Genomic DNA, 20,260 nt, shown 5'->3' with positions numbered 1-20,260 from the left:
CAGAGGGCTGGCCCACGGAGGCGGTCAGCAGCCCCTGACCACTGGCTGCCAGGCTGTAAAACAGTTCCTCGGCAGGTGGTGGTCACAGCGTGCTCCAAGCCTGAGTGAGGACAGGACCTCAGGGGTCCTGCTGAGGATCTGTCACCAAAGTCCATTAAAATCTCATTCATCCACCACTCAGAGGATACCTCCGTCTGCTTAGCTTGCTTGCTTTCCTCGCTGACAATCAGTGTTTGTTAATAGTGGGGGGGATGGGGAGCCAGTGGCAGCGGAGAGAAGAGGGGTGCTCACAATTAGGACAGCAAACGTACGGAGAAAACTCCCCAGCACCTACCTGCAGGGACCCCTAGTTACACACCCAAAGGGAGCGGGCCACTTCCCGCCACTCTTCTCTGCTCCGTAGTTAGAACACCCAATTGCATGCACTCCCTCCTATCTGCCAGAAGGAATGGCTTACAGTCAACTCCTCTAGGAGCCAAATCATCATTTTAGGCAGATGTCTTTCAACATCCAATTGGCTCACATCCAACAATTCTACACAATAGGTCAAATCATTCCGTTTCCTGGGGGTTTAATTTGCAACTAATTCCTCTCATAGAGTTTACCAGGAAGCTCCCGCTGTTTAAAATGAGCCACGCTGGGGTCCTTTGTGGAGATTTCTCTAGGTGGTGGACAACCGGAAATGGCTGTTCTGAAATATGCCCAAGTTGATTCCAGCTATTCTGTGTGCCCACCGTCAGCTGAGCAGGTGGGAGCAGCTGCAGGGGGGGGGGGGGGGGGGGGAGGGGTCTCCTGTCCACAGGCTTGATTGATGGTCTCAATTTTCAGGAGGACCTGAGTCCTCTGTCCTCACAACTAAGAGCTGTCCAGGTCCTCACCTGCATCACAACCTCCGAGCTCAGCCTGGCCAGCCCAGATGGAGGCTCCCTAACCCAGGTCCCCGAGCCGGGGCATGGGCAGGACCTGTGATCTTGTGCTTTGGTGCCCAGACTGCACAGGCCTGTTTTAAGTACACGCACACAACACAACCGTTCTCTAAAAATATTTGGGAGGTCAGCTAACTTAGGTGAGAGTCTAAAACCCTCATCTCTACAAAACCAGCTGTCTCCCCATCAGTCAGTGTCAGTGCTTCCGCTCGGTGCCAGGCCCCAGGCCAAGTTCAGAGCCTGCTCTCCCCTCCCGCACTCCCAACGATGACCTTTCCTTTCAACACCCAAAGGCCTTCAAAGGCATGGCTTAGATCTCACCCCCTCGAGTGCTGTCCCTAACCCACTCTGGGGAGGTATTTTGCCCCTCTGCTGCCCACTCTGGCAACTGATTATCTGTCCCAATTCATTTGTCAATCAATCACCAAGGCTTCTTCTAGGGCCAGCTTTAAACTCTGTTCTCAACTTATTGTGACTCTGTTCTCAATTTCTTGTCTGAGGTAATTTTCCAGCTTGACCTAGGTTTCTGTGAGCAGAGACTCTATGGTATCAATCAGCCTGCCCAAGTGGCCCAGTGCCTGCCTGGTACCAGCAGGGTCTCAATGAGCTCAATGATTTGATTCAGGGACAAGAAGAGATGAGGGATGGGATGGGGGCAAGTTACCGTTCAATAACTCTCCACAGTCCTCCGGGTACAGCCCAAACCCCTCCCAGGGGCTCAGAACTACAGCCCACACCTGCTCGCCTTTCCCTGTGCCCTGCGCAAGCTTCAGGGCTGCTCCCCTCACTTCTGGGGATGATACAGGCTGTCTCTCCCCCTGCAAGACTCCCTCCTGTCCCCTGCAAGGTTCTGAGTTTCCTCAGGACCCAGCTCAGTGCCTGTGAAACCACTGGAGGGTCCCCAGGGTCACTATGCTGGTCCCTCTTCCAAGGCTGCTTGGAAAATGCGGGACAAGCTTCAACTCGTGGGAGACCACTCCTGCCAACTTTTCGCTAGGAACCCAAGTGAGCACACCATGTCTGTGGGTCCTCCATCCCATGAAGTCAAGTCCAAGATGCTCCAGTGGTTGGCCTGGGTCCACGACTGCCCCCCAGACTGATACAGAGCCATACAAAGAGTGCTGACTAGACCAACTCTTCTGGAGCACTGCCCCCGCCCATCTAATCTTTGTGGCCAACCTGAGGCCCACGGGTGACGTCTGACACTATCCTCTTGTTGCTCCCCTGAGGCCTGCCGCCCCTTGGCCCACACTGGGAGTCCTGCCGCCCCTTGGCCCCCACAGAGGGACGGAGGCTGCCGCATCGCTGCTCCCTTTCCCCATGGCTGACGGTCAGTCTGTCCGGGTAGACAGGAGCTTCTCGCCGTGCAACGAGGACAACAGGGCCTCAGGGAGATCAGGTCAGGGCAGGAGACCCTGCTGAGGACAGAGGCCCCGAGGTGGGGGTGGGACAAACACAAGGCATTTCTTCCTGGCTCACAGTGTACAACAGACAGGAGGCAGGAAAGCCAGGGGACAGGCACTCGCTGTGTTTCGCCATGGCAGAGCTTCTTTCCCTCGTAAAGCGACAGGCTGCTCACCTGCCGTCTTGTAAAAGGAAATAAGACAAGGATTTACGGCATTCCTGCTGCTCTGGGACCTCAGAGTTAACGATCCCAAGGCGCAGGGACCAGCAGCCGGAGGCTCGGGAGAAGGAAAGGAAGCAGCAGGGCCTGGGTCACACCAGACAGTCGCCTGCTGCCCTCGGCTTCTTCGTCACAAAAGGCTCCATAAAAACGTAAATCCCCCTGAACTGCAGGCGCCCCAGAGACTTACAACACCTTCCCCAAGCCGAGTGAGACAAATGATCTCTGCACTGCCTGTTTCCAAACTGGGGAGAGCACATGCTCCGACAGCACAAAATCAGCCACTCAGGCCCTGCCCAGGATGCTGGAGGCAGAGGCTCTCTCAGGACTCAAAGCAAGACTGAGACCAGTTTGGCTCAGTGGATAGAGCATCGGCCTGCGGACTCAAGGGTCCCGGGTTCGATTCCAGTCAAGGGCATGTACCGTGGTTGCAAGCACATCCCCAGTAGGAGGTGTGCAGGAGGCAGCTGATTGATGTCTCTCTCTCTCATCAATGTTTCTAACTCTCTATCTCTCTCCTTTCTTCTCTGTAAAAATAATTAATAAAATATATATTTAAAAAAAGAGAGAAAAAAAAGAATGAGACAGGGAAGTATTAAGCCATCAAGGAGCCTGGGGAGGGTTCCTTGGAGGGAAAGGTGATGGTGACAACTGACACAGCAGAGAGCAGGGAGGTGTGAGGCATTGCCCTGAGTCTGGAGATCCTCCCTCGGAGTGCAGAGGGAGGTGTGGCTTGAGGAAGGCCTGGAAAGTCTGGACTTTGATCATGAGCAGCGGAGCAATATGACTGGGCATTGGGAAAATCATCTGGTGACAGCTCCCTCGCACGGGTAAAGGACAGTGCACTGTGCGTACAGGGTACCGGGAGCTCAAGGCTGGTCCTCTTTGCTCAGATGATGCACGTGCAAAACGGCACATTAAAAACATTTTCTTAAAAGTAAATACAGTAAAATTATGCTCCCTTTGGAAGCCGGCTTTGGTGGGATCTGGTGTGACTTAGCTCGCAAACAGGTTTCCAGGGTGCTGAGGGGGAGCTGCAGACGCCAGTGTCACATGCTGTGAGGAGGTCTGATCACAACTGGTGCCCCGTGGACGGAAGCACCTGAAGCCTCAGGCAAGCCCCATGGGGAGCAGGCGGAGGCTTTCTGTTTGTGGGAAGTCACTTCCGGAGCCCGGTGGGACCCGTGTGTTTCTGGTGGGCCTTACTGCTACTACAGTGCCATCTGAGCATCAGAGCAGGTCAGCACTGAAGTCACCTCAGGACCAGGCTGCCGCCCTGCCCTTACAGACGGGAAACTGCTGCCCCAGAGGGGCAACGCCTTCCCAAGTTCACACCAGGAACCAGTGGAGCTGGGTTGAGCTCCTGAGTCCTTCAGCTCATGATTCCTCCCCCCCTAACCACACCGCACGCTCCACCCCAGCCCTGTTGTCTGGCCAAAGGTGTACAAGATCCTCACTGTCCGATCACAGTTCCGTGACGCTAAGGAGAGGAGCTTTCAAGGCCGGGCCTCACTCTGGTCCATCACCAAGAGTGGGGGTTTCTGGGTGCTCAGGACTTGCATGGGGAATGTCAAGGAGATGCCAGGACGGATGTCCACCTCGCTGCAATGGAGGCAGGAAGAGAATGGGGCAAGAAGTCAGGAAGAAAAGCGCCACTGGCAGACCAGACCAGAGTGACAGGAATTGAAGAAGATGCCAGGCTAACCCAGAGTCTCTCAAACCATAGGACCCTTTGACCCAGAATCATGGACCCAGGTATTAAAAAGCAGATTCGGGGGCTCCAGGGAAAGTCTGTAATGGGTGGGGCATAGGAATCTGCCTTCTCGCATCACTCACCTTTTTTTTTTTTTTTTTTTAAATATATATTTTATTGATTTTACACAGAGAGGAATTGAGAGGGATAGAGAGTTAGAAATGTCAATGAGAGAGAAACATCGACCAGCTGCCTCTTACACCCCCGCACTGGGGATGTGCCCGCAACCAAGGTACGTGCCCTTGACCGGAATGGAACCTGGGACCCTTCAGTCCACAGGCCGACACTCTATCCACTGAGCCAAACCGGTTTCGGCATCGCATCACTCACCTTACCTCATCCTCACTCTCCTGGCTGGGTGAGGGGCCATTTGGCCTGCTTGGAAGGTGGTCTGGGGAGCACAGAGCACAGGCCCTCCACATCCCCTCCACACTGGGCTCCAGCGCTGCTAGGCCTGATTCTCTCTGCAACGCAGGGCTAACCTGCAAAGTTCATCTGGGGTCTCCTGCGTGATTTACCCTCCCAAATCTTTGGGACTGCCCCCTCATCACAGCCCTATAAAGTGCAGTGCACTCCGGCCCCCAAAAGCTTGTGGCTGAGCATCTGTACTTGCCACATGTGAGCCCCACAGCGGGTTGAGGACAGAAGGAGCTCAAAAAATTACCACAAAAATTGCCCTACCAGGGCAGAAGCATGATTTGCAGTCACGGTGCTGGCTTCTAGTCCAGGTTTTCTGTGTGACCTCTCTGAGCCTTCATCTCCCCACCTCCATAACTGGGTGTTTACCACCCTGGAGCGGTGTGAGAATAAAGGGAACATGGATGGTTTCCGTCTGTCAACATAAAAACAGGCCTTGCTACACTGAATCCTGCTCTTTGGAGGGGGTGGTCAGAAAAAGGTTTGTTCTTTTCTTCCAGTTTAGAGATCAGGAAGTCAACGGGCATTATTTTGCAGCAGCAGGCAAGAAAGCACTTGCATGGCTGATACCTGGCTCACCCATTTCTCCTGGAAAAGGAGCCAGGGTCCTTGGTAGGCCTCTCTGAATGGCCCTTTCATAATTCTGAAACCTCAAGTGAGCGTGTGTGTTTATGTCGGTGCTTATAAAGGAAGACGGAACCACCCTTGTCAGGAGAGGAGATAATCACCAAGCAGTCTCCCTGGCAGAGGCCCTGTGTGTAATTAAAGACGATAATTATAGCTCCACGTCTAGTGTCAAACCCAGGGCTCTTTCCAGACATGAAAGATTGTGCCTTTCTCGCCCTGTGTGCAAAAACACACAAGCTCCATTGTGGATGGGAAGAGTGGGCAGCTCCCTCATGTAGCGAAGGCAGCTTCTGTGGGCCAAGCCCTTTGCATGGCGTGCTCTGTAAGCCTTTCTCAGGAGAGCCGGGCCAGATACTTCCCGAGCTGGATCCTCTTCAGTCCTGCCTCACTGCAGGAAGAGACGAGGTGCCAGGGGCACGGGGGTGCCAGGCATCCTCAGAGAGAGGGAAAGAGGGCCAGCTGGCCCCCGAGGGTCAGGTGAGTTCCCCTGGATGTCACACGCTCACAGGCACACACAGGGCTCTCTCTCCCAGCACCCACCAAGGAGCCAGAACACTGACTCAAACATTCAGCTGTTCACGCACACTTACCCTGGGAGGCCGCTGGAGGAGAGGTCCCCTGGCCTTCTAGCCTGTGAGCTCTGGAGGGCAGGAGCTCCTGGGCTGTCCCTATCCTCAGGGACCCTCCCCGCAGGACCTGGCTCAGGGCACAGGCTTTGGGTGATAGAAGAAAGAACAAGCCCTGTACCTGGGGGTCTCCAGACCTGAGTCTACCCTGCACTGCTCGCTGGGTGACCACGGGCAGGCTGCCTCGCTCTCTCTTCCCCAGTTTCTCTGTTGCAAAACCGAGAATAACAGGGCTGCCTCCAGGCTTGTTCTGAGGACGAAATGAGATAACGTCTAAGAAAGTGCTTTGTAGTCAGTAAAAGGAGAAGAAGATAGACACTGTTATGACAATAACCCCACACATATACCTGATAGCCAAGGTCCTGGAAAACAGGAGAGAAAAGCCAACTCATCGGACACTATTAATTAGAAGTTTCCACAGACCCAGAGAGTTCCTGAAACAAAGACATTTTCCTTGAAGACTAGTAAGCCCCAGAGAGAGAAAAAGACATCGCTGCTCCCTGAAGACAGGGCCCTGGAGGCGGAGCCAAGGACACCCAGGAGGGGTTCCGCAGGGGAGGCAGGCAGCGGGAGGGCCTTATTCCTCCTCTCCCAGGACTGGACAGAGGTGGCGGCTCCCATGGGTGCCAGCCGCACGCATGCACTAAGGGGAGAAGACGGAGTGTTCACAGGTAATGAGCTCCCCTGACACAGGGAACAATAGCTGAGGAGGCCTTGCTTGGCAACAGTCACCAAACTGCACGTGGTGACTGGGAGGGGCCCTGGGCCAGCACTTTCCTGGCACCACACAAGGGGCAGCTACACCTTGCCCCTGGCCTTCTGTTTCTTCACCCACAAACAAGGGAGCAACCAGACAGAGCCCCCCAGTCCAGAGCCACTACAAAATACCAAATTTAAGCTTTTTAAACAGCACCACACGCCATTTAGGTAAAAGTCAGCAGCTGGCTCTGGACTCCAGAGCTTGACATAGAGGCCGTCACAGAGGCTGCGAGGCCTGTGGGTTTAATGAGCCAAAGGCGATTCTGCGTGGGTCCCAGCCCCAGAGGTTCGGCCCTTCCGCTGGGGAGCCCAGTGTGGGGCACAGGGCTCAAGCCCAAAAGGCAGCCCGGAGCTTTTCATGAGCACCAGGAGCCTTGGGAGTTTATAGTAAATCTTAATCCAGCTGAAAATGAGTTTCAGGTCTGGGGGATAAACAGGCTGAGTGCATTAATAACAAACAACCCTTCCTCCTAATTTCTGGGCGTAAATTATGAAAAGAATGAAGACATCGCCTGGCTTCCTCTGAGGCTCAGTTCTACACGGCTCCTTTGCACTGTGGCCTGTGTCGAGCCAGAGATGGGAGTGAGGACGCAGAGGGGTGGGCGAGTCAAGGGCCTCCCAGCCCAATTCTAAGGCCATCCTCAGCAAAACACCTGGGGTCTCTGTCTCCTGTTCCAGGTCTCCCTTTGAGCACAGGACTGGGTGACTCCCATGGATGCCTTCCCAGCCCCACCATCAGTTGGAAAAGTATGTTCTAACCCACAACTTCCACCTAAGCAGACCAGATCACACCCTCCCCAGCGGCCCCCAGGTACAAGCTTCTATGCTACACCTGACATACCCCGAGGATTGACTGCGGTCACACGGCCACCTCCCGCTACAATGGCCCTCCTGTGGGCAGGTCCAGGTGGCCACCACCTCCCAGCACAGCAGGGGCTCAACAGATGCTGGCAAAGCTCCCTCCTCAGAGGGGAGAGAACCCTGGGATTGAGCTGCCCCTCCTCCATCTTACCTGGCTCTACATTGGCCCCTGCCCCGAGAAACTATCCCACCCCTCGCCCCCTAAGGGCAGCTGGGCTCAGGATGCAACCTTTCCTCAGCAGCTCTGAGCAAGGGGATGCAAAATCATGCAGAAAGGAGAAATAAAGCCCTAGAAAAGGCCCAGGAAAGTACGTGGGAGGGACCTGTCACCCACTGGTTGTTTTTAGTTCTGTTGGGTTGTAAAGTTGTTGCTGGGAACACCCCTGCTCCACAGATCCATCCAGTCTGACCCCAGGGCTGCCCATCTTTGTCTTTACCCATCCTCAGACCCATGGGGTTTCCTCAGCTTGCTACTCCCCCCCCCAAAAAAAAAACAACCAAAAAACAACAAAAACAACAAAAAAACACACCAAAAAACAACAACAAAAAAACCCACAAAGACCACCTGAGGGTTTGGCCTTGGGAACACAGTTCCCAGGATGCCAGAAATCCTCCCTACAGCCCCGGGCAGCCTCTCCTCCTGTTCCGTCCCCAGTAAAACGGGGACCATCCCAGGCACGGCCTCCCTGACAGCATGCCACCCATCTGGTTCTGATTTGAAGACCTATGAGAGTTGGGGAAAGAAGCAGGTCAGGAGGTCGGACATGCAGAAGGGCTTCAAGGGAAGCATGGCCTTTAAGTGGGCTGGCAAGGCTGGTACTGGGAGGGAAGGGCACAGCATGAGCCCAAGGACCGAGATAGAGCCAAACGACGGGAGACAGGCTCCCCCTCCATCCCATCCTGTGCCAGGACTGTGCTGGCACGATGCGGGGTGAGGGCTGGAAAAGTCATGTGGGGGCGCAGGCTGTCCTAGCTTTGGCAAACAAGATGCTAGTGCTGAGTGTGGCATGAGGAGGCTGACCATGTGAGGAAGGTGAGGGCTCAGGCACTCAGGCACCAGCTTCAGGGAAAGAGGGTGGGGAAGCTGGCAACACCAGGGGGCAAGGAAGGGTGGCAGTACCGACATGAAAGGAGCTAATCTGGTGATGGGATGTTGGAGAGGGTGGCTTCCCGGATGGCGCTGTGGGTGGGGCTTGGGGACATGAAGGTATGTGCCTAGGAGGCCCAGCAAGGGAAGTGGACCCCCAGAGGCGCAGTCCAGAGGGCGGGAGCACAGGACAAGAACGCTTTAACGCTCGAGGAAGAGTTTACTGATCACTTGCACAACACTTCACCAACACCACACAACTTCTGACCCGGAGGCACGCTCCGCCGTAAAGCCCTGGGCACTGACAGTCTGAGGGCAAGGGTTCCCCGCCAGGGGCCCCCAGTGCAGCAGATAAATTACGATACGACGCCCAAGTGCTGTGTCAGCACGATCGCACAAAGAGGGACTGTAGCAGCTAGAACAGGGAGGACCAACCAGGAAGCTTGGGCCCTGGGAGATGACTCTTCCAGAGCGTCACTTTTTAGATTGCCAGGTACAATTACAGGCCCGCCTTCTGGGAGGGAGAAAGAAGTGGCATTTTATTTATTTATGTTTTGGAAAAGGACCAGAGGCAGTGTACCACATTAAAACACAGGGGCCAGGCCAGCTGAAAGGCAGGACTATTGTGGGTGGGGAAGAGATCTGAGGACTAAATCAACACCTGCCCAGTTACCCTATAGGTGGAAAGACTTTACATTAAAAAATAAATAAAAATGCAAACTCGTTGTTACTCAGCATCCAGAACAGCAGGCAGAGACCCTGCAGAGAGGGGAGCTGGGATGGGGCACAGTCTGGTCAGCCTATATGACTAAAATGGAAATGATCCTGCTGCTTTCTCCCAGAGCCCCAGGGGGATTCCCAGCATCGCCTATAAAAGGCACCCTTTAAATACAGCCCTCTGCCATGGCTACAGACGTCCAGAGAGCCAGCCTGAGCCCTTTTAGAGGAGGGTACCGATTAATTAGCCAAATAACAGGGTAGGGGGCAAATTGCTGAATCTCCTTCTTTAGGCCTCTGGAGGAGCAGGGATTTTGGTAGGCGGACTCCTTGGACAGTCTTGCAAACTAGCTCCTCTTCCCAGATGCCCCCAAGGTGGCCCCTGGAGCACCTGGGCCTCCTCTGACACACAAATGCAAAGGTGCCCATTGGCTCCTCCCCCAAGAACCATCCTTCCCTTTTTCGGATATAGGATAGTTCCCACCAGGTACCTGACACTGTCACACCCCCACCCTCACCCCACCCCAATACCAGGATCCCAGCTTCTCTCTCTCTCTTACCCACTGCACTCCAAGGCTGGCAAGTTCTGTTACCCCATCTTCCCACTCCAGCTCCTGCTCCACCTACCAGTCCTCAGCCGCAGCCTCGGCTCTGGCCGCAGGCCCCTGGCCTAGATGACTGCCATGGCCACAGAGCCACAGAACCAGTCTCCCCGCCTCTTGCTTCTCTTTGCTCTAATCCATCCTACACACCCAGCCGGGCACAACTTCCTAAACAACTTCCTAACTGTGTCACACCCTGCTTAGTGCTGTTGGGTGGGTAAAGGATGCCAGGAGCTTTGCTGCCAATCAACTGGAGTTGCCTGAGCCAATTTCCAGATGGGCATTTCCATCCGTTTCTATGCCATGAGATCTTTTCATGTCTCTCTGGGATTCTGAAAGGCCAGGGGCAGGAATGGGGAAGTCTGGCACACAGCAGGTGTATCCTCAATGACTGTCAGCTTTCTGTGGCCTGTTCCATCCTGTTCCAACCTTCCTGAAAAGCTGGGCAAGCTCAATGTCCAGGGTCAAAAGGGAGAGGGGCACAGGGGTGAGAGAAAAGGAAGTGGCTGCCAGGATGGGCCCACCAGTCACCATGGAAACCTAGGCTTCAAGCTCCTCTCCCCCTGGGCCGGGAACACCACCAGGCTGGGTGTGTGAGCCAAGCTATTTCTCAAGATTAGGAAAGTCATCGGGTGACTAATACAGAATCTATTTACACTTGATTATCTTCTTCCTGTCCGGTAGGTAAGTCATTCTGGTAAATGATAGACCAGCCAGGGAACTCTGCACAGTCCATGACCAAACCTTGTATCTGCCAGGAGGTGTAAGGGCAGGTTTCAAAACATTTCAAAACAAGGCCTAGCAGCTCTAGATTACAGAAGTCAGGAGACGGGCTCTGCAGCTTGCTGCTATGTGACCTTGGCCAGTCAGTGCTTGGCCCCTCTGAACCTCAAGCGCAAAAAGGATGCTGGGCAGAGAAGACTGCTCTTCCAGGATAGTTCCATCCCGGCATCCCCCAGACAGGGGAGAGCTGTGACCACCAGGACCGGCTGAAGCCTGAGGCAACTTGGGGAGAGGGCAGACAAGAAGGAAGCACGGGGCCTGCAGAGGATGACAGAGGCAGCCTGGCAGGAGGGGAGTGAAGGGGCACCGGGAGGGATGGTTTGGGGAGCAGAGCTCTGCAGACAAAGCAGGCCAGGTGAGGAAGAGGCCAGTGCATGGACATTCTGGGAGCAGAGCCCACAGACAGTGAGGAGCTGGGGAGGGTGTGGACTCAGGACCCAGAGAGAAAGGCCCTTTGCCCAGCTGGTGTGGTTCAGTGGTTGAGAGTCAACCCAGGAACCAGATTATGGTTCAATTCCTGGTCAGGGTACATGCCCGAGTTGCGGGCTTGATCCCCATAAGGGGCGTGCGGGAGGCGGCCGATTGATCACTCCCTCATCATTGAGATTTCTTTCTCTCTCTCCCTCTCATTCCTCTTTGAAATCAATAAAAAATATTTTTTAAAAAAAGAAAAGAAAGGCAGTTCACTTTCCCAGCTACCGGGACCAGAGAACAGCACAGCCTTGAAGCAGGGAGGCAGAGGTAATGCCAAACACACGAGCAAGGCAGAATCATCATCAATCCAGAGATGACCTCTCTGAAACCCAGTCAAGACTCAAGAACACCCTCCCTCCCCCGCCTTCTCTGAGAAGCATTTGGTGGTCTTTGGGGCTTTATTCCAAATTCAAACAGGAGCTCTAGGAAGGGCCTCTGGAGCCTGCCTGTGAAGATGGGTGCAAACCTGCAGCTCCCAGCACTGTCTGTCCTGCAAGAAGGCAGCTTGCATGCTCCTAGGAGGGTGCCAGGACCAGCTCTTCCTCACCACCTGCAAGACCTGGGATGGCACCATGAGGCGGCGGTGGGGATGGAGCAGGAAGAGGTACAGTTCTGACCTTGAAACAGGGAACTGGAGGATTTACAAAGACCGTCATGGCACCCAAGGAAGAAGGCAAATCTGACTTTTCAGATGAGGAAGAAAAGTAAGACTCAGAGAGGGAAAGCAACTTGCCTCAGGACACCCAGCAAACCAAGGCAGAACCAGAGCTAGAACCCACATTTCCTGCCTCCTGCAACAGGCCACAATTCTAACAGACACCTCAACATGATACACACCACCATTTTCTCAGAAAGCCTGCTGCTGCTAGAAGAGACTATGACAGAGAACAAGAAGATACAAAAAGATGCCCCCCCCCCCCCCCATCTTAAATTTGATGACTAACTTTACCCGGAGTTTTATAAAGGGCAGAAATTGTGAGAAAGGAAAACAGCCCCGTCAGGGTAGCAGGTTCTGGGTGAACGGCTTTCCTTTAATTTCCTCTTGTTATGCCATGAACTTGACTTAATAATAAAAACATGCTAAGGACTTCTTAATGTGTAATTGCTTATAATATTAAAAATTATGGGAAAATGCTTTCAATTAATCTGTGTGTGAATCATCCTGTGAGATGATACTTTGCACAATTTTATAAGGTATGATGGGGGTGGGGTGTCACACATAAAGAGGGGGTCTAGCCGAAACCGGTTTGGCTCAGTGGATAGAGAGTCGGCCTGCGGACTGAAGGATCCCAGGTTCGATTCTGGTGAAGGGCATGTATGTCAGTTGTGGGCACGTCCCCAGTGGGGGGGGGGGGGGGGGGCGCATGCAGGAGGCAGCTGATTGATATTTCTCTCTCATCTATGTTTCTGACTTTCTATCCCTCTCCCTCTCTGTAAAAAAAAATCAATAAAAATTTCTTTAAAAAAAAAAAAAGGGTGGTCTAAGTAACAGCTAAATTGCCAGTTATTTCTGGAGATCTTTTGGGGAGAGGACAGATGTAAGAATGTTTTAGCTGCAGGCTCCAGAGGGTGTGCTTTTCCTGATTACTTAACCTTTCTGTGTCTCAGTATTCCCATCTGTAAAATGGGTCTGAAGACCTCAGGAGAAAGGATCCTAGTTGAGAATTATTCTATGGTTTTAGGTAAACTAGGGCTTCATGATCCAATTAATCTTTAGAAGCTCTTGCCCTATCATTATCATTACTTTTTTTTCTATCATTATTCTATCCTATCAAAAGCCTCATCTCTGGCTACTCCTCTCCAGCAAAAAGATCCCATACCTCATGCCTTTGCTCAAGCCAGCTCTCATCACCACCGCCTCGGCCTCCACCCCCGCCCCCGCCCCCACCCCATTTGGATGGCCCAAACTCCATTTTTCTGGAGATTCACCTGCTCACCTTGGCGTACCTGGATCTAGGCCTGTCACCCTGCTTTATGGAAGTTCCTGGGGGCAGTGACAGTGTCTGCCCAGGCTACATATCTAGTCTCTAACACAACAGGGTACAGCAAGGGCTCCAGGCAGCTGCCCAGGTGCCCTGCGGAGGGCCTAAGGACCACCTCCTCCACTGTCCTGTGGTTTCGGCCACTCCCCTGCAGTTGGCCAGGGCCTGGTCAGAGAACTCGACATCACTTAATTCCAAGCAAAGGACCAACAGGCCCTCTGCTCCCCAATAACAACAATCTCATGCCCATGTGCAAAGCTCGCTCGTTGCCCTGGCTGGTTTGGCTCAGTGGCTAGAGTGTTGCTCTGCATACTAAAGGGTTCCGGGTTCAGTTCCAGTCAAGGGCACATGCCTGGGTTGCGGGCTCAATCCCTAGTAGGGAGCATGCAGGAGGCAGCTGATCAATGATTCTCTCTTATCGTTGTTTCTATCTCTCTCTTTCTCCCTTCCTCTCTGAAATCAATAAAAATATATTTTAAAAATTTATTTAAAAACCCCCACAATGCTTACTTGTTCCAGTTGAGGCTATGTCAGTGTTGTGTGCCCTACTTTATAAAGAGGACACTGCAGCCCTCAATAGGCTAAGCCTCCTCACCCACCCAGGTACCCACGCTGACCTAAGAGCCCAGCACCTTTCCTATACATTAGCGGGTCTCTGTGCATCGGGGGCCCTTAAGTCTGGGATGAAGACTGGTGTGAAGAGGGGAAGAATGGGATGCAGGGCATGGCTTTGGAAGGAGGCTGCCTGATTCTGCCGGCTCAATCATAGATTTGGCTTGAGGGTGCCAAGTACATAGACACTAGGGCAGGAAGGAAACCAGAGTGCTCTGATTCTTCCTCTTCACTTTATACATGAGGAAACTGAGGCCAGATGGCATGGAAGAGATCAAGACCAGAATTTCACCTCGAGAGATGGGCCAAGCAAGATGAAAAGGAGCACTAGGACTTACTAGCACAGGCCAGCCTGGCAAATGTCCCCTCCCCGCTTCAGCTCCCTGCCCCCATGTTCTGTAGATATGGGTCGAAGCCCCTCACTTCTATTTGTGAAACTGAGGGAAGTGACTTGTCCTCAGTTTCCCTCCCCTGTAAAATGAGACAGCACCTCCTTTGCAGGGAAATGGTGAGGTGTGTATGTCAAAGGGCCCAGACCAGAGCCTGGGAGCCAGCCTCCGATGGCTCCTGCCATTTCCTCGTGTCCCGGATACCCCAGCGTCAAACACAAACACTACACTTCCTCCCGTACTCCACCCCAAAGACCGCCCTGCCAAGGCCAGGCCATACTTGGCAGTCTGCCTCCAACTTACTATGTGTCCTTGGGCAAGTCCCTCTCCTTCCCTGAACTCAGTTTTCCTTTCTGCTAAATGAGGCGGTTGGGTTTGGATGACCTTGAAGATCCTTTGCTGACCCTGACATATGAATGTGCCAGCGTCCAAAGTCACTTCTGTAAGCCTGGGCTGATGCCTGCTGGATGCAAGACTGGCCGGAGCTGAAGGGCCAAAGCTCTCCACAGTGCTGCCACCGAGCTGGCGTTTCACTGAGCCCAGTGGGGGTGTACATGGGAGGTGATAGGATATGACAGCAGGAGCAGGTGTTACTGCAGTGCTGAGGTGAAGGCTCCACCAGTAGACCTGTTCCCTGAGCCTGGAGACTCCCTTAGGACCCTCGGAGGGTCCACTCAAATGCACACTCAGCTGTCTCTTGCCCCCTTCCTGCTCCCCAGAGGCTGCTTTCCCAGGAGAGAAGAGGAAAATGGGAGTGTGAGAGGTGGCCCGGCACTCTGGGGGATACACTGAGGGCTAGAGAATCACTTTCCATGAACAGTAAAGCACAAGGCAGCTGTCCTACAGTCTGCACAGGCCCCACATACACTAAGTGCTCTGTAAATGTCACCTCCTTTCCCTTCCTTCTTCTAACTCAGGACAAATAATGTGAAAGTCCTCAAAGACATACAGAACACCAGTTCACTGGGCCTCAAAATTAGGGGCCGCTCCCAACCTGCTCCAATCCTCACAGGAACTCTTCTGTCTTTGCACTGGTCCTCTGGGCCAGGAGGACATGTGTGCGTGCATGCGTGCGTGCGTGCGTGTGTGTGATGGATGATAACCACCTGTCTGTGGTGGCCGATATCAGATCATTCTCTTAAGATGCTCTGGGCATTATCCTGGCTAGTCAAGAGGCCCTCAGGATACTGGCCACCTGGCCACATTCTTTTGGGCCCCAAGCAATTGTTTTGACAAGGTTTTGTCATTAAGGGCCAATATAAAATAGTCACGGGGGTCGGGGGGGGGGGGGGTCGAGGGGGAGAGTCTATTTCCGATAAACCTACCAGGTGGAGAGCAAGGGCTCTTTAGGCTGCTTCCACAGCCCCTCAACGAGGATTTCCTCATATTTGGACAGGGATAATTTTGTCTGCAATGATCTAGTCTTCCCCCTCCTACTAGGAAATGAAAGAAAGTGACCCAGCTTGCTTCTTTTATTGCCTTGGATGCTGGAAAGCTCCAACTTAAGCTTTTTTTTTTTTTTTTTTTTTACCTCAAATGCTGTATCTTTCTTCAGTCAGAAATTCCCAATAGAACTTGCCCCTCTTCTCCCCAGTTACTTCTCGGTCCCTATCTTGGTTACTGTACTTGGCCCCCTAGTGACTGGCCTTTTACTGTGCCCTGCCAGGTTCTTCCTGATGTAGGCGAACATGAACTGGGAGGTTGTGGTGAAGATTAAACACACCAGCCTGCCAACTACCACCTTGAAACCACAAACCTTCCTTCCCCTGCTGAGGCTGGCTGGGGACCATCCATGTGTCCAGGAACGGGCTCTCTGCCTCCTTGCTGAGTGCAAGTCCTTGTGCCAACTGCCCTGCTTACCTGTCATGATCCTCTGGGCCTCGTAGGGCTCCATGTAGCCAGCACTCTCTCCCTTTCCCGCTTTACTCTTGAGATCATTCTTGGCATCAAAGGGATCTGAGTAGTCATCAGCGATAATCACCTGCAGGGAAGAAGATGCGAGGGTGAGTCCACCTTTGGCTTTCTGCTTCACGGCCAGGCTCTGCTCCAACACACACAAACGGAGCCTGCACCACACCAGCAAGGAGGTGCAGGGGGAGGCTGGAACCAGAGCTGGGGCTTATCCTCAGGAAGCTCCAGTGCTTGCAGGGGTGACTAAGGGACCCTCCCTGGCAGTGCTCCATCACAAGAGAGGGGCCTCTGAGCCTGTACATGCAGCACGGCCGGCTCTGGGCAAGGTGAAATGAGATCAGAAGGGCAACCGGGTAGAGAAGCACGGAGGCAAGAACCCGGAGGGTGTCTTTGGGAATGTGAATTGCTCAATATAATGGAATGGGATGGAAGAAAATTGGAAGGGGGATTGCAGAAAGCCTGGAAATGCTGACAGGTTCTTGGTGCTGGCCGAGGCACAGAAGAGCTTGTGTAGAGATAATTATACTCAGCGTTCCTTTTCCCCCAAATCTGGAACACAACCACGCCTTGGGTAATCAGACAACAATTCGGTGAGCTCAACAAACTGTGTAAAGATGACTGTGGCCCCAGACGGGCCCAATGAAAACACAAAAGCGGCTCAGGATGGACAGGTAGACTGCTTGGGCCAGAAAGGGCCTTGGAGGCAACGCATGGAAAGGCCTTTCTGTAACGGATGGGGAAGCTGAGGTCCAGTGGGGGATGGGGCTAGACTAAGACTCTTGGCCAGCCCCTCTGCTCCCAGGGCCCTTCCTGGCCTCCTCACTTGTCTAATATTTCAGAAAATAGCAAAGTTTTACAACAAATGGACAGTCACCTGGCGGGAAAGAGACAGAGAGAGAAAGAGAGAGAGTGAGAGAGTGTGTGTGTATGTGGGAGGGTGGGGTACCCCATGAGATTGTGAGAATCTGAGATTTGAACACTTTGGAGACCACATTTTCCCTGGAGAAGGATAAAAAAAAATCTCAGTTGGAGGCTAGGTGTAAACACGACAACTTTCCTTTCCATTTCTTAAATCCTAACCTTGAGTGGCTCACTTATCAAAGGAGAAAGGACAGGAACCCACCAAACAAGTTCCCTTTTAACATCCAGCTCCACACAAATCCACTGTGACTTCCATCACCATCTATCCCTCTGGTCACACATCTGGCAAAGGGCAAGTTCCTCAACCTCCCCGCCAGGCCACCCAGCTGACTCTTCTGGGAGGGGGCAGGTTAGCATTTCTCTCAACCCTGGGGTAGCATGAATTGTTATTTAAATTGTGGGTTTAATTAGAAACCACAGGAGCCTCCTCTCTCTCCCAGCTCCTGGAATGTAAGGCATTTGAGGGGCCTATAAACCCAGGGGAAGGGAAAATCCCCCCTTTGTCTGCCCTCGAATGGCAGCTTGTGGCAGCAGCCCTGGCAGGGTGAGCAAGTGACCTCCAGCTGCCCGGAATGTGACGCCGGAGGAGGGACAGTGGGCAGCAGCCCTGTCACAGGCATGCAGCCTGGGGCCAAGGGAGGCAGAGCACTCAGCAGTCAAGCTCTTCATGGAAAGACCCAAGGCTGGAGCGCCCACCATCTGAGCATGTGCGCCCTCCTGTCTGCCCCCTGCTGCCTCCTCCAGGGGTCGGGCTCTGAGTCCCAGCGGGGGCCCTTCCAGATGCTGACATGGTAATCGTGGCCTCTTTTGAGACTCGCTGAGCTCAAATGACACCAGGCAGGGGAGAGACAGGGGGGTGGGGGAGAGCTGGGTCAGGCAATGTCTTTCATTTGATATTTCTATTCCATCCTTTGCAGAACACATCAGGGAGAAAATTATGCATGTGAACCACTGTCAACCAGAGCAGCTCAGACGCTGATCTAGGGTAGGGTTTTGAGTCTCAAGAGGTGAGAAGTTCAAATGGAGAAAAAGATGAACCTGCTGTGGCTGACATCTAATCTTATGTCTCCCGCTCCGGCCTTCCTTCCTTCCTGTCTCTTTTCAGCATGAACATCCTCCATCTATTCTGCAACGAGGAAGGGAGCAAATATTTCCCCAAGAAAACAAAATCATTTATGGGGGGATTAGCTGAGGAGGTAGACAGGGGAGGAAGCTGGGCTGCAGTCTCTGTAATCTAAAAATCAACATCCCAGCTCTGTAATTTACAGACACGGAGGTTTGCAGGATATAAACCAAAGCTTTGCTAGCCTAGGCAGGGGAACGCTGGGAGGCCTTTGGTTCGGCAGGCACTATCTGTACTTTCTAATTAAAATGAGATCTGAGCTTGCGCTGTCACTGGCCCCCAACTGCCTGCCTTGCCGACTTCCGTTTCAATAAGAACTTACAAATCCTAAAACTAGGAAAAGCCCCTGCTCTCTGCTGACATGTGGTTCCAGTTATATCTGCTGACAGTTGAAAAATCCTTCCGTTAAAAAAAAAAAAAGGTTTAGAATTCTGTTAGTTTAAGAAGCAAATCGGAAGGTCCCTAAAATGTATATTTAATCAACTTGCTTTCGAACTTCAAAGTGAAGTGGGTGGAGGGGAGGGAATTTGAGGTTTGAGCAACTTGAAGCTAGGCAAACACTTACTGAGCTGTCTGACCTTTTGCAAAATCATGTCCTGGTTTTGGCGAGTAAAAATTTAACCAAGTGTCAGGAGAGTTGAGTGGGCAGTTGGTCAGAGTGGTGTGTGCCCCAGCCACATGCACTGGGCAGTGTGGTCACTGTCCAAGCTGCCCAGGGCTCACTGTACTAATAAATCAAGATGACCAGCAAGAGGCTTGAGTGAAGGCTGTTGAGAGAGAGAGAGAGAGAGAGAGAGAGAGAGAGAGAGAGAGAGAGGGAGAGAGAGAGAGAGAGACTGACTTTAAGTTTCCACAGATGTGGGCTTGGATTCCTGCTGGGGTTGCTTTTGCCCCAGTTAGCAGACAAGTCCTTCAAATCTAATTGAACAATTCGACTAAAAGGAAGACAGCAGGGACTTGTCAGCAGAGTAGGCCATCTGGGCACTCGAGATACTTTCCTTGATTTTGCTCTCAGATTGGCAAAGACCTGTCAGGGCATCAGAGTTCTTCACCTGGCCTGCTTGTTTCATGGGCAAGTGCAGAGCCGGGAGGGGGCTCCAGGCTACTGGTCTCACCACTTCATTACGGAACTGAGCAGCAGCAGAAAGACAAGAGTGATGGCCCTGTCCGGGTAGCTCAGTCGGTTAGAGCGTTGTTCCAATACACCACAGTTGCAGGTTTGATCCCAGGTCAGGGCACATACAAGAACCAACCAATGAATGCATAAATAAGTCAATCAAATTGATGCTTCTTTTTAAAGTCAATTTAAAGAAAGACAAAGGTTATGGCTAAACCCCAGGCAAGTCTCTTCTTGCTTTCAAACAAAACTAGAGACCCCAGCCCGGTGCCCGTGAAGGACGTTCACAGGCTCATAAAGCAGTGAAACTGGGGGTCCTTGAGAGGCCTGCTCACAACCTCCTTCTTCTGTGCGGAGGGCTCGGCCATCCCTGCGCACCACCTCTCTGACAGGGCTCTGAGTCAGCTCTGCTTTTCTCCTTTCTGTTTTGCACACACTCCTTTCCATCAGTCTGGGGCCAGGCTGTTTTTATCCTGGGGACTAAGCTTTGTGATAGGAAGCAGTCTTCCTGTTCATCCCCAAAAGGAAGTGCCAGAGAAAGATGGGTGTTGCCACTTGGCAACACGCCCATACGCTTTTGCAAGATAGCTGCACCTGGGTGGAGAGCTGGACCTCTCCACGTGCTCTTGGGGGAAAGGTGAATCGGGAGAGCCACTCTGAAAGATAACCGTGGACAGTATCCATGAAAATTCATGGATTAGCCCAGCAACTTCGCTTCTCAGTATTTATTCCCAAATGTACACAAGGAAGAGTGGACCAAGATGCTCACTGGAGCAGGAGGTAATGAGAGCTTGCTATATCCTACTCTGTCCATCCTTGGGGAGCTGCGAAATCCTGCTAGTTCCATGCTATGGAATATTCGGCAGCAGATTTAAAACAAACAAAAATGAACATAGTTCTCCAAGGCTTAGCTTGGAATAAAAGGGAAGCAAGTTGTAGAAGGAAAGAT

The 20,260-nt window shown here is 52.7% G+C and overlaps 1 protein-coding gene across 23 annotated transcripts in view; it reads right to left on the bottom strand.

The window, feature by feature from the left end:
* The window catches only part of SHB (SH2 domain containing adaptor protein B), a 123,369-nt gene that overhangs the window by 62,193 nt on the left and 40,916 nt on the right, over positions 1-20,260 (bottom strand). For 22 of the 23 annotated variants that reach the window (XR_006741248.1, XR_006741247.1, XR_006741244.1 and 19 more), the window contains one exon: positions 16,100-16,220. The exons of the other annotated variant lie outside the window; for it this stretch is intronic. Coding sequence is in view for 17 of the 22 variants with exons in the window: in XM_045579983.1 (XP_045435939.1) it covers positions 16,100-16,220 (121 nt within the window). In the remaining 5 variants the exon portion in view is untranslated. The remainder of the gene's footprint in view (positions 1-16,099; positions 16,221-20,260) is intronic. 23 annotated transcript variants of the gene reach the window in all.

This window comes from Pipistrellus kuhlii, unplaced genomic scaffold (genome assembly GCF_014108245.1).
Source record: "Pipistrellus kuhlii isolate mPipKuh1 unplaced genomic scaffold, mPipKuh1.p scaffold_m20_p_12, whole genome shotgun sequence".
In the NCBI taxonomy this organism is placed as follows: domain Eukaryota; kingdom Metazoa; phylum Chordata; class Mammalia; order Chiroptera; family Vespertilionidae; genus Pipistrellus; species Pipistrellus kuhlii.
Note: the sequence above shows the minus strand (reverse complement) of the source record. Positions and strands in the feature narration are given on the sequence as shown.